The sequence below is a fragment of the Cupressus sempervirens genome, chromosome 7 (assembly GCF_028749045.1).
Source record: "Cupressus sempervirens isolate cs-2001-9-10 chromosome 7, ASM2874904v1, whole genome shotgun sequence".
In the NCBI taxonomy this organism is placed as follows: Eukaryota; Viridiplantae; Streptophyta; class Pinopsida; order Cupressales; family Cupressaceae; genus Cupressus; species Cupressus sempervirens.
This window is the reverse complement of record NC_143124.1, coordinates 800,037,568-800,052,245: the sequence shown is the minus strand read 5'-3', so window position 1 is coordinate 800,052,245 and position 14,678 is coordinate 800,037,568. Positions and strand designations below refer to the sequence as shown.

The 14,678-nt window shown below is 32.2% G+C and overlaps 1 protein-coding gene across 1 annotated transcript; it reads right to left on the bottom strand.

Moving 5' to 3' along the window:
- Positions 1-5,165: 5,165 nt before the first annotated feature.
- On the bottom strand, positions 5,166-7,966 carry LOC149549790 (protein ACCELERATED CELL DEATH 6-like). The gene is made up of 3 exons (XM_089794968.1): positions 7,476-7,966; positions 6,329-6,810; positions 5,166-6,069 (listed from the first exon to the last, which is right to left on the bottom strand). Exons 1-3 carry the CDS (start codon positions 7,927-7,929, stop codon positions 5,173-5,175), a joined length of 1,833 nt encoding a protein of 610 aa, XP_089651094.1. The 5' UTR covers positions 7,930-7,966; the 3' UTR covers positions 5,166-5,172.
- Between the last annotated feature and the right edge of the window lie 6,712 nt (positions 7,967-14,678).

Sequence of the window (14,678 nt, the reverse complement as noted above, 5' to 3'; positions counted from 1 at the left end):
ATGCACTCTTCTCCCCCATTTACATCAATAGAAAATACCTCATTAAGTTAATTTCTACTCAAATACTTTAATCAACTCAAGTGTCCAAAGACTTTTTTCAATACCAAATACCAAGAGTCCTTAATGAATTTTTGCCTCATAGATACTCCCCCATACATGAAGTGTTAGCGTTAAGTCTATTAAAACAATAGTGTTACATACCATTGGACTGATGCAATCTCTACATTATCTACTCTGAAGTAGGAAGGGGCATACTTCTCAAGTACTCAAATGTAGCTTTAGGTAAGTGCTTTGTAAAGATATTTGCAATTTGATCTTTAGTACTCACATATTCTAATCTAATCTCCTTTTCTATTAATTTCTCTCTCAAAACATGATACTTAATATATATATATATATATATATATATATATATATATATGCTTAATCTTGAAATGCAATACAAGATTCTTAGACATACTCACTATACTTGTGTTACCGCAGTATATGATAATTGGTTTTGAAAATTCTATCCTAACATCTTTCAACATCTGCTTTATCCACATCACTTGATTATAATTATTTGAACTGCTTCTACATACTCTGCCTCAGCTGTACTTTGCGAGATACAGTCTTTTTTCCTGCTCAGCCAAGAAATCAATTTTCCTCCAAGAAAGAACGCTCCACCACTGGTTCTCTTTTTGTCACCCATACTACCTACCCGATCCGCATCAATATAAGCACAAAGAGTGAAATCACTCAATCTGTCATACCATATTCCATAATCATATGTTTCCTTCAAATATATGAATATACTTTTTACTATAGCATAATGATACCCAGGATCAACTTGAAATCTAGCTACAATCTCAACTGCATTTTCTATATTGGGTCTAGTGTGAGTTAGATATTGCAAACCTCCAATCATGGATCTATACTTCTTCTACTCAACTATAGGTTTCTCATCTTTTCTAGATAACTTTTGACCAATTATCATTGGTGTACCAACATGCTTACAACTTTCCAAGCCAAATCTTTTCAAAAATTCTTTCAAATACTTATCTTGTAAAATAAAAATACCATCACTGTTCTATACAATTTATAAACCCAAGAAAAACTTCATTTCTCCTATAATACTCATTTCAAACTCATTCTTTATTTCTTCAACAAACTTATCACTTGCTTCATCATTACCTCCAAATATTATGTCATCAATAAATATTACTATTATCAACAATCCATGATGAAGGTATGCTTTGATACCACTTGATGAAGGTACACTCTGATACAACTTGATGCAGGTATTGCCACCAACTCATAACCAAGCGTGCAACAATATGGAGACCAAGGGAAATTAAAAAATGCTTCACAAACAATTTTATTATACTTGAAAATCCTTAGCAATTACAATAACATTTCTATAAGATCTCTCAAGATCCAATCCAAACCTAAGCTAGTCCAAATCCACACTCTAGTAGAAACCTCTGAGATTTCAAACTTGTGCTCGCAAGCCACCAAGCAACCTCCTTGTTTCTAAATCGTAGTCACTAGCTCTTCTCCAACTTTATCCAAGATCCAAGTGTAAACTGCCTCACATTCGGCGCTCTGTCTACACACTCACAACTCCATCACAATCCTACTGTAAAATGCCTCACATTCAGCGCTCTATCTATACACTCACAACTCCATCACAATCTTGCTATAAACTGACTCACATTCGGCGCTCTGTCTATAGACTTAAGCTGGCCAATACCTTCTTTGATCTTCTTGTCCTCATTGAGTCTGGATCTATCTTTACTTCTACTTCTATTCCTTTGAATGCAACAAAAGGATTTTGGATTAGAAAATGCAATGCTCAATTTTTTACATAATTTTGATATCTCACCAAGAAGCTCTATCTTCTAGGTGTTGAAATTTCCTCCATTTGATTAAGGACTTTCTTTGCTGAAGTAACTCACCACTAATTTTCCATAACTATTAAGCTTTCTCTTCACGGACCTCATACTCTGATACCTGGAGTAAACTCTATCCATAATATGATGGTTTCTAAGGTCCTTGATGTTTCATATGAAAAATCATCCTCTTGCTTGATTAGGTTAGAATGAACCGCTATGAATTCCTCTTCCAATGTGCAATTTTTTGTCATAGCCCTTTCACGGCCATGCTTGCCTCACCTTTTCAAACAACTATTTCTTCTATTAAGAATCTCCATTTACATACAATTATGGATAAATTTAGTGACTTATTAGTGACCTAAGAAAATGATTGAATGAATTCTCACTAGACTACATGCAACTAAATCCATATAGGCTTGAGGCTTTGGTAGAGGTATATGTAAGTGATAGATAATGGTCTAAGGAGTATCATTGCAAGAGAGTTTGAGCAATGACTAATCACCTTGCCAATAGGTTAAATATTTGGGATAGTATTTAGATCCAATTTAAGGAGCTTAGATTTTTAGTGATCATAAAGGATGAAAATAAAGTTATGTTGTGGGTCATTATATTTATCAAAAGAAAATAAGATGAATTGAGAATAAATATAAGGGAGCTGATTAATTGTAGTAAATTTATGCTTTACAAGATAAGTGAATCTCTTCAAATGTTGCAAGTGTAATTTGAACATTAGTTGACCAGGAGAATAAATAAAGAGTTTTCATATGGTTTAGCTCTAGAGGATTTCAAAAAAAATTCCTTTGTCCAAAGAGAAGAAAAAAATGTTCTCTTTTGCATATTTTAAAAGAGTTAAATACATATTGAAAGATTGTTAAGACTTCCAACCTCTACTCATTCCTTTAGGCATAATTTTTCTCTGTTTTTATTTTTGTTTTTCAATTCAAATGGTAGAGAGGATGCTTTGAACTCCAAAACGTAGAATCTTTTTACAACACAAGAGAAAATATCAAACTTTGGGTCACCGCAATTGGAAGCCACAAAAAATAATCAATGAGAAAAAAAAAAATTTATTTGAAACCTTAGGTAGTGTCCCAATCCTTTAAGAGACACTATTGGCCCTTAAGCATATCCTCGTTGCCAATTTAGATACTTATGATAGTTTTGTTGCTTTCATCTTCATTTATCATGATATCTCACTCCTAGTGAAACCCATTTATTTTTCCCTGAGGCTACTTTGTAAAATTTTGATCCCTCTCTAACTTTATCCAAGAAAATATTTATATATAACTAAATATAAATTATCTTTATTTAGCATTTTCTTTTGGCAATTAGACGGCTAGCTTGATTGGCAAAATAGCTTCCTATCATGGAACTAGGTCAAGTTTCCCTTAGTCCTCTATTGATCTTTACATTCTTTTAAATTAATATACTAATTATTTTATTTATCAAGTTATTTCTTCCATTCCTTATGCATAATCACATTGTATAGATATTATAGTAAACTTGTGTAAAATATTTGATAAAATTAAGCAATATTCATCATATGGAAAAATTAATATTCAAAATAAAAATAATAATGCATTTTTTCATTAAACATTTTGTTGCTGTCCAACTTGATTCAAATCTTTATTCACAGTTTACTAAATAAAAGAAAACTTCAAATTTTTTAAGTGAAAAATTAATTTTTTTACAATAATGATTATTAAATACATAAACAGATTATACAGTGCCAGACACATTGAATAGTTGTTCACATAATCTCAGAATATCAAAAGAAAACAGAATAAAATTTGTAGAAATAAAATCCATATTATTAAATCAAAGAACAATTTCTTTTAAGCAGACTAATTAGGGCAGTGCGCACGGAAAAGTTTTCCACATTATGTCTAACTATTAGAAAGAAACAGAATAGAGAAGTATTTAGCTCATTTTAGAGAGAACTGCATTGGAAAATGTGAGAGAGCATTTCTCTTTGTTTACTTACTAAACAAAGCAAAGTACAGGTAGAGAAAATAAAAACGTAAAAGAAATTCTGAGAACAAAGTCTTCAAAATTAAGTGAAGCTATTTTAAGAATTTCTATGACTAGAACAAATTGAAAGTCGCAGATCCATTCTAAATGTGCTCATAAGTGATTTTCTCCATCACAAATTTCTGTTGTGTCGGGCCGCGGGGTTGTATAAAAGTCAAGTTTAAAGGGAAAAAAAGTAAGCATGAATCACAAGTTCTCTATAGCTTCACATGGCGGGTTCCATGATACTTGATATTTTTCGCTGCTTTCTGCATTCAACTCAAGGGACTCGTTAGGGACATGATTAAAGAGAATCTATATTAAATTAATCATTGTTGAAAGGCAAATAGTCTATGATACAATGGAAAATTTGAGAGTCTCCTTTTTTTGGAGATCAGGGGTTCATGTCTCTTTTAAATATTAATTTTAATTCTTAATCAAAAACATAATTTTTTTTATTGTCATTAAATGGTTATGAATAATGAACTTTTTTTTCTATAAATATTCACCTTTGTCAAGGCTATCTAGTGTTGATAAGTAGGAGATAATTTCCACAAGTCAAATTATGATATTACTATTAGGATTTAAGTGTTTGATTTTGAGTCAAACTCACTGATCCATGTTTCATGAGTAGTGATTCAACATGATTAATCCATCTCTTATTAGAATAAATGAAATACTTAGCACTAATTGGATCTAGGTGATGCTTACAGGGGTGAAGCACAGGGACTTCCCTGGAGGTCACTCATCCCAATACTACTCCAGCTTCAGCGTGCTTAACTATGGAGTTTCCTCCTTGGTTAAACCCAAAGCTTGCAACCCCATTTGCAAAACCTTCACCAAGTGTTGTGCCTTATGAACCATTCATTAGTGTTATTTATTTCTCTCAGAGTGACTCTAATGCTATACAACATTCTTCTTCTTATGACAAACATCTAGTCGTATATAAGAATATATATATATATATATGTGATTTGATATTTTCTCCAATAACTGCATTAAATGTCAATTTGATTGATTAATAATATTACAGTTCGAGGCTTTATTTTTGCACTCTAATCATGATTTAAGAAGATGTCGCTAAAACTCAACCAATTTCACAGCCTGAATTACCTTAATACAATAAGGTTAATATGCGATTTACGGTAACATCAATAAGAATAAATTTAGTTATTGTAGATAGAATGATTTATGATACCAGAACTATACTCTGTTTAAAACAGTTTTTATATTACTTTTTAATGAAATCAAATGAAGGCTTAGAGAAAACATATTGTCCACTGTTCTTTCAAACTTTAGTACACCCATAACCAATAATAATCCCCAATACAATAGCAAACGGTGGGATTATATGGATGAGGGCTTCTTTAAGTTCCATCCTAAGTCGGGTTCGAATTTCGGCTGTTGCTCTGAAATGATACTCGATTGCCCACAAAATTGAGAGGAAAATGAGCGAAAGAGCCGGTGCAGAAAACGCTGTGAACACCTCACCCCATAACAACAATCTATATTTGCCCTGATGCTCTGTATTTGCAGAGTTTTGGTCAGAGGGTATCGTGATGAGGATGGTTGCGCTCAAGAATGCAAGTCCAGTGGAAACTACGGAGGTCCCCAAGCTCAAAACTGATAAATTGGCTATCAATGATCGATCTGCAATAAGCTTTGTTTGTAAACGTTCTCGATATAACCAGGCAATAACAACTGTGAGGGAAGCAAACATGGCAAGGCTATCAGAGAACAAGAACACTTGAAATAGAGTGTTCAATGTGAGTCGAGCAACTCCACTATTAGTATTCATAGAAACATCTCCACCATGACCATGTGCAGGGGAAACTCTTACACTCTTACTATTAATTCCACTATCACTATCATTATCATCAATTCCACCTGGTACAGTAAAAATGGCTGCAAATGTGATGGTTGCAATGAGTGATGCCACAAGAGTGTCCACGTCCATTATTCTCTCAATTCCTTTGCTTTCTTCTTTGAAATGCAGTGGATTTGATTTTGAAGCTCTGGAACTTCCTATATAACTTCGAGATCCTCCGATCTCTTCCAGGATCCAGGTGATCTTGGTTGAATTGGACTCATTTTCAAAAGCTGCAGGATCAACTTTGTCAATTGCTCGAAGTCCTTCACTGTTGATAGCGTTCACATCTACAAATGGTAAGAGATATTCTACAAGCTGCAAAGCAAGGAAGGGATACAATCTTATTATTATTATCTTAATAGTGTTTGACATGTAATTTTATGATGTAATTATGTATAGCTTCTGATGTCAATTCTGCAAAGATAATTTTGCACAACAGATTCTACTAGCTATATATAACATTATCTTAATAATTTCACTACAGTGGAAAGCAAAGGAAAAAGGTAGAATGATTTCAATATCATAATGTTTGTAAAAGAGAAAAAATTAAAGCTGCGTATATAAAACCCCAAACCTCTGGATCCACTCCATTGATGATGGCCAAGTGTAGCAGAGTATTTCCAGAAATGTCTCGGTCGTATTTCACTACTTCTGCCATTTCTTCTATCTTGTCTTGAGGGAGAAGCATCTTCAGTATCTCAAATTGATTGTGTTCTACGGCAAAGTGTAGAGCAGTCTTAAGGTCCTTACTATAAATTTCAGTGCAATAAGGCATTTTAGATAGGAATTCATTCATCATCTCCTTATCACCCATGATTGTTGCCAAATGTACTGCACACCTTCCAAACTTATCCTTCTTTGTCATTAAGCTTTTGTTAAATATATTCTTGAAAAACCTCCAAGTGAATTCGGTGTTTAAAATTTCACTCACAATTTTTACGTTCCTCCCATGAACAGCCAAATGCAATGGAGTAGCACCGTGGATGTCACGCATAATCATAATGAGCTTCGTCATGTTGCGGAAACAACGCCTCTGAAGTATCAGCCTTACTATCTCTGCAACACATCCACGTTTAAATCAATAGCTGGAAAATGACAGCAGTCTTAGGCAATACAACAAAGCTAGGGTAATTATAATTGAGGTTAGCAATGACGCTTTACATCTGGCAAATAAATCATCCAAGCATATGGGAAACTTTATTTATGCCCATCCCAGGGCCCATAGACAATGGTATAGTAACAGTTCTGAGAACCCCCCGCATAATATAGTTTGTAGAAATGCAATAATGGTAGATTGATATTAGCATATTATAACATTACAAAGAGAGACATAATATGATCTAAATGTAACATTACAAACTGATATTGTTTTAATTGATATGTAGGAAATATTTTCTATGGAGTGTTCAATTGTAATATTGTTATTAGAATCAAGAATGTAGTTTTTTAGTTAAATTTATTGGTTGAATAGTGGGTCACAAGAACCAGTTTCTAATGAGAGTCAATGGAACACTTTGCTCTCGTTACTTCTGCATCATGTTCACAGCAGCGAAGCATCAAGATTTTCTATAAGATCGTCCATCCAACTATTACTTTAGCTAAAAGCTATCTAATATAAATAGATATCAACTACTACTCATACAACATAGATAGAAAAACTACTTCAAAGTTAAAATTCTTGATAACGTTATCATAAATTGAGATTTGATGGTAAGGAATACCTAAATGTTGTCCGTAAGCAGCCACGTGAAGGCAGGTTTGGTGGTCTTCCCTTGGCCAGAGGATGATATATAGCAGCGTAGCATCCAACAAAATCCCAACTGCTTCAACATGGCCATGCTCTGAAGCAATTATCAGAGCCGACTCTCCAAACTGATTGCGTTTATTGGCTGCGCACTTGTTGTATTGCAGAAGAGTAGTTATAATCTCAGCGTTTCCCCGCTTAGCAGCTTCGTGCAGCGGTGTATTGAAATCAGCATTGCGAGCTCCAGAATTACAGCACCCGTTTTGTAGAATCCATTGAACCAACATCAAATGGCCTTCCCTCGCAGCGATGTGAAGGACACTATTGCCTCTAAACGTAACTTCCCTCACTTCTCGAGGGTTTTGCTTGTACAGTTTCTTGATATAATCAGTATTGCCATCCTTGGCAGCATTGAAAACTTCAGAATTCATTTTTCTCAACTGTTTTCTTCCAAATCTTGCTTCCCTGTTCTCTCTCAAACTGGTGAGTCTCTTATTGGAAATCTCCTCGCACTTTAATTAATCTTCATACTTTATCACTTCAAAAAGTATTATCCATCTTGTCTTTGAAACCTCCTTAAATGATTAAGCGATACATGTTTTCCATGCAGTGCGTAAAAGCGAAATCCCCGTCATTTTGTTCTCGTTTGGAAGAATTTCGTCCGCTTTAATGTTTTCTGTGCCTGTGCTTTCTTTACCAAAAGAAGAATAAATAAAGAGTGATGGTCTCCTAAATTTTCCGAAGTCTCGTCTTTGCAACGAATCGAATAATCTTTTTTTTTTTATAGTTTTGAAGTACTCCCAAATCACCTCTTTAAATATTCTCAAACTAGTACTTCTATTTTAAATATTTCAAATATTCTCTAATCATATGGAAAACTTTAAATATGTCTTTATGTCACAAAACATTTGATTTTAATTGAAGTAATTACATTATCTAGATATTAATTCATCTTTGTCTAAAGGCACCTTCTAAGATTTGAGCCTTGGTAAATAGCTTTTCATATATCATGTCATTATTTTTACAGTGTTATTCAATTAACTGAGCTAAAACATTTGACAATATAGTTATATGTTTATTTAATTATTAGAAAGTTTAAATTAAAAATTATATTTATTTTTATACAAGTTATTTAGATAGGGAATCGAGTTACACACAAAAAGAGTAATGTTGATCTAATTATAGTTTTAGTAAAAATTTATTCGAGGAGATGATGTAATAAAGAAACATACTATTATCCTCATGATTAAAATAAATTAACTAAATTACAACCATTCAATGTTGTCCATATTCTTAAAATTTTATCAAATAAATTTAATTAGTTTCATGAAAATAAGAGAAAAAGAAGTAATTGTGTACTTGTCTTCATTCAATATGACTCTTGGTATTAAAATTGTCAAGGTGCATTTAGGTCAATTTGGCTCTTTGCTATCTTTGACATATTGGACTCGTCCATTGTGGTAGCTAAAGTATGACATCTAATTTTGGTGTGGGTTGCCTCAAAATGTTTTAATACATTCTATTGAGGTAGAAATTCTAATACATATGTATTGTTTGAAAATTATTAAAATAAAATATAGAATACTACTCTCTATATTATTAAGCTCAATATATTAATTAACTAGTTATTCTCTTAGATAAATCTTGAGTTCCAACCCAATAGAAAACTAAAATATCTATAAAAGGATGAAAACTAAAACATCTATAAAAGGATGTAAACGAAGAACATGGATGTTGAAATTTATTGAGACAATCTATTATTGTTCTTATGTTAAACAAATGGTCATTACAATAGATTGAGTTAAAAATACATAATGACGACTAACAAAGGAGATAATCCATCTAAATGGGGATTCATTTTAAATATCGAAAGAAAGCTATTTCTAAGATTATTAAGGATATAATATTTAATTTACAGGTTATTTAACATTTCTGAATATTCATTAAAGAAAGCACAAGAACTATGTTCTCAAAATCAATTGATAATATAGCTAAACCATATATATTACTATAGGAAACTATCATAAACTTGTTAGCATAAATGATAATATTATTCCTATGGGGTGGAATCCTAGTATTATTGGAGACATGATTTAGAGGTTATGTGTTGCATTCATGACAAAGTTTTTCGATCATGTCAACATACAAGTTATTTTGTGAAGACTAGCAAAGAAACATATAGAGTTTGGGTTTGTGTAGTTTGAGGAATAAAGATCAACTTATGCGCACTTGGGAATATATTCTAGAGTATATCTAGATGTTATAGTTAAGAACACATATGGAAATATAAAAAATAGATAGGGTTATGATGGATTTAGTGATGAAAACTTTTAGATAGTGTTTTTGGAATGAAGGTACTATTGTTTGGATTGTATCTCCTAATAGAGATAGAATCTGGTTTAGCAAACTTGAACATATGCTGAAGTAATTTTGAAGATGTTGTGGATGATCATGCACATTTGGATGATCAATGGGAGGAAATTTATGAAGATAATGAGCTAACAGGTTGCTTGAAATTGTAAAAAAGGATGTAATTTTGAAAAATAATCTATAAATGTAATATCTTTAGTTGGTCCTATATTATTATTGTAAATTAGGAAAGCCTTGAGGATGACTCAATAATTTTGTTTAGGACTTGGTATAAAGGAAATGTGTTCTCCTTGGTTGTAAACTATTAGTGAGATCATTTCATGAGATGTGCACTTAAGAGTGAGATCCAATGCAGATTATATGATGTTATGTATTGTCAAAGCTTACATATCTTTTTGGTTTCAAAAGAAGTGATTGGTGCAGTTGAGGCATGGTGAGGTTACAAGGAATTATATTTGGCAAAGAGGTTGTTGTTGGATTCTAGTTGATATACACTTGTATTATTTAGTGAAGATAGTCCTAAAGAGGTTAAGATAGTGGTCCTATCTATCTTCCTTTCAACTTCTAATGTATCCCGAACCCTTCAAAGTAATAACTTAGAAAATATTAACAAAAAATTTCAAAATGCTAGATTCTTCATCAAACTAGTGCCAACTCTACTCTGCCCCTACAATGAAAGAAAACAACTACTTATTATAATTTTAAAAATTACCATATTTGGCAGATTTTTGGGAAAACCAAAATTTTCCATTTTTTGGTAATTTTCAAACCCATCCTACAAATCTCAATTTTTCCCAAGAGAAGACCCCAACTAAGGCAAGATGAATTTCCAACTAATTTATGAAATCAAGAATATGATTTCAGATTTATTACAAAAAACAACTTTCAAGAAAACTAGAAAAAAAATACAAAAATCTAATTTCAGCCAAAACCCACATTCAAGTAAAAAGTCACGACCCTCAAAAGTTTATACATCAACTCCTAATAGGGCTAGCATAACTCTTAATAGGGTTGGAATTTTATAACAAGGATTCAAACTGTGGTAATAGAGACTCATATGCACTGATTGTATTTCATTGACCCCTAATAGGGTTTATCCTTTCATAAAGATAATTTATATTAATACATCATCTTGTGAGTACCATTCCCACCAGAGTTCTCCATCTGATCAATAATTTTCCTAGTTAACTAATTTAGTGTTATTGTGTATGCTTATCTTTATATGGTTGTTGAATCTTCTATTTACATGTTTCAAAATTAATAAGAATATTGAGAGTTTTTAAAATTGTATAACTAATTCACCCCCTACTCCATGTGATCTTGGTGAACTTTACTTTCTAAAAATTAGTATCAGAGCATCGGGTCCTTGAAGGAAAATATTAACAATTTAATGAGATCTATGATATAGTTTAGGGGGAAAAATTAGATGTTTGATGGAGTTAACTATTATAGTTGGAAGGAAAAGATGGAGAAAAAATTACTATGCATGGGCTCAAGTTATTGGTTCATTAATAAATATAAAAAAGATGTGATCGAGGAAGAGAAGCTTGAAGGTTTTGAGAAAATAAAAAAAGACACATTCATGTTCAATGGACTTCTTAAAGAAAAACTATTGTCAGCTCTTGTTGAAACTAAATTTTCTCTGGTAAAATCTTTAAGACTTTCTCATGAAGTTTCAAAATCTTTGAAAAGTACATTTGAAAGTGATAATCATTCTTGAAAGGGAAGATTAGATAATTGAATATGCTTATTTCAAGATACTAAAATGTGGAAGATGGATCTTTACAAAGTTACTTTGGTAGAATAGTATAGATTTTTATTGATATTGATACTTGTGGAGGAGAGAAATCTGAAGATGAAGTTTCATGGAAGATTTTGAAGAGTTTGACACATGCATACAGACATAAAAACATAAAGGATTGAACAAGTTATTCCCTTAAAAAAAACTTTACAAGTGAGTCTCTTCTTGGGAAATTACAGTTAGCAAAAATGATGATGAGATAGAGTGGACAATTTCTTAGAGTTGAAACTTCTTTTAACATATAAAATGTTCAACTTGTGTTGATAAGGAGTAAAATTACAAGTGGAGATTATGCTAGTAGAAAGTGAGGAAAAGTGGACGAAGACAAAAATATTGAGGAAGGGCTTTTCCTGCTTATGAAGACATAAACTAAAGGTAGAAAAAGCTAAAGTCTTGGGCTTGTAATGAATATGGTCATTATTCTTCTAAATTTCCTAAGAGAGTAAATAATTTTATGAATCCCTACAAATAAATAATGACTAAGGATTTCCTTTTTTTCTAATGAAGAGAAATTAAATGCTAGACTAGAAGAATTCTTGAGTTAAAGCGATGATGAGAATGATGAAACAAGCTTTGTTTTTTTCCAGGAAGAAAGCCCTAAAAAAAGAAGTTAGAGAAGAAAAAGCATTAGTATTTAAGGTGTCAGTATCCATCACATATAAACATCATAACTCCTTAAAAATAATAAGTGTCCAATGTCCATAAGTCCTAGGTCAATGCATAATCAAACATAATATACAATGTCCAATAGCCGATGATATATCATAATAATAACAACATTTGTCAAATTAAAAAATCCATTAGAGTACAAAATGCCTATCTATGGTGTATACACAATACATAACTAGCTCTGTCACCTAACTTCACACATCTCTTTCATTGCCTCAATATAGATGATCTAGCCCCATGAGTCTCTCTACCTGCCTTGGTGGTCTCAAGGATACACCCTCACTATCCCCTCTCTAGCACGCTAGATGGTCTCCTATAATATGAGCTCTCTCTAAAGCTCCTCATCCCCTAATCCTTGGGAATGGCTCTCTCGTATGCCTCCCTCCAACATCTATTCTCTTGGCCTAGTCTCAACATGAGCCTTATGCAACTCTATGCATTCGGACCCAAGGTACGAGTACTTTCTATCTTCTCTAGTAGGGTATCCCCCCTCTCTAGTATCTCTAGTACTTTATCCTAGTCCCTTAGAGCCTCCTCCATCTATCCAGATCACAGTGCACAATTGTATTCCTCATTTCATGATGAAGATACGCCAACCCATTGGAAACTCCAATGGCTATATTCAATCTTTGCTTCCAATCCAATCTGCAATCTAGTGGGTCATGCAAAAGAATATCCAGGCTAAAATTAACCATGAATTTTGACACAATGATCATTTCTTGGCCATTGAAGAAGTAGCCTAAAATTCTCATAACATTTCTATGACGAATTTTCCCCAAAATCTCAAGCTCAAATAAAAAGTGTTCTTCGCAGCACTCTCTATTCTCTTTGGCCATCTACAAGGATTCCCCTGTAGACTGTTCCAAATCGGCCCATGTTTAACTTGACTTTTGAGTGTCACTTTCCTCTTATGCACTTTTCCAATATTATTTTGACACTCATACAATCACTCTTATCAAAGTCATAGTTGTTGCCTCTATACACTTTTAATTTTTATACATAGTAACATTGCCTTGATTACAATTTTATTTCATCTAAAACACTATATTGTGTACAAGCCTTAAGTCATGCCAAAGAGCCACCTATAAGAGCATAATAGGCTAATCTAATGACAAATGACAAGCGACATTCTTCCCTAGAGTATACCTAGTGTTTCTCAAGATTTTAGAAAACATCATTTCAAGTCCAGGTACAAGTTTCGTATTCACATTCTAAGAAGCCATGACAACATAAAAGTATGTAATTCTTGATCAAAATAACATGAAGTTATTATTGTTTGAACTCTAACTAAACCCTAATTGAAAATTTGAAACCTAACCCAAATCAAACTTTAAACGTTGTCATGAAACATATTTGGTATAGAGTTGAAGTAGGTTTGGGGTTTGGCAATGGGTAGGGTTTAGGATCAATTTAATTTACTGTTAGGATTAGGGTGACTTTATTCAATTAAGTTTATGATTAGTAGTTCACTTAGGTTTTAGGTTAGGGTCCAATATACTTAATGTTTATGTTTAGTTAATCTTAAAATACTAAACTTGGTTAAAGTTTTATGGTAGAAATTATATATAGAATTAATGTTAATCCTTATTGAACTATTACATTAATGTGAACCTAGCATTAATTGAACTATTACACTCAGAGTTAGGAATTATGCTAAAAGAAAATTTATTTTTCATGTAATACTCAATTACATCAATTCAAATAAAAATATTATGTAACATTGAAAATAAAAAAAACTTCATGTTTTTTTCTTAAATATATTTACAACATAATATTTTTAAAATAAAGAAAAGTTTAACAAAAATAAATAAATCTATAAGACCATAATCAAATAAATTGTGTTCATGCTCATACAATCACTCTTATCAGAGGCATAGCTATTGCCTCTGTCTACTTTAATTTTCATACATAGTCACCTTGCCTTGATTATAATTATGTTTCATCTAAAATACTAATTTTGTGATTATTTTCACAAATTCATTCTGGAAGCTGATTCAAGTTTGTTTGCTATAATTTCAATAATATTACACTCAACTAAATTAACAGTGTCATTGGAAAGAGGGTATCTATCAACCACAGGTAAAAAAAGATGAATTGTCATCAAATAATTGCCCCCTCTAGCTTTACAAAGTCCAAAGGGCAGATTGTTGTGCAGTTTATATTCAACTATATTATAAGTTTTTTTAACACTATCCAATTTTATTAAAGTTGCATAATCACTATTTTAGGGCATAGTATTTTATGTTTATGAAAAGAACGACGCTTCATATTCTTCTCAGCGCCCATGAGTTTCAAAGGTTTGATTTTAATTTTTGACGTCTCTTTTATGCACAGTATGCA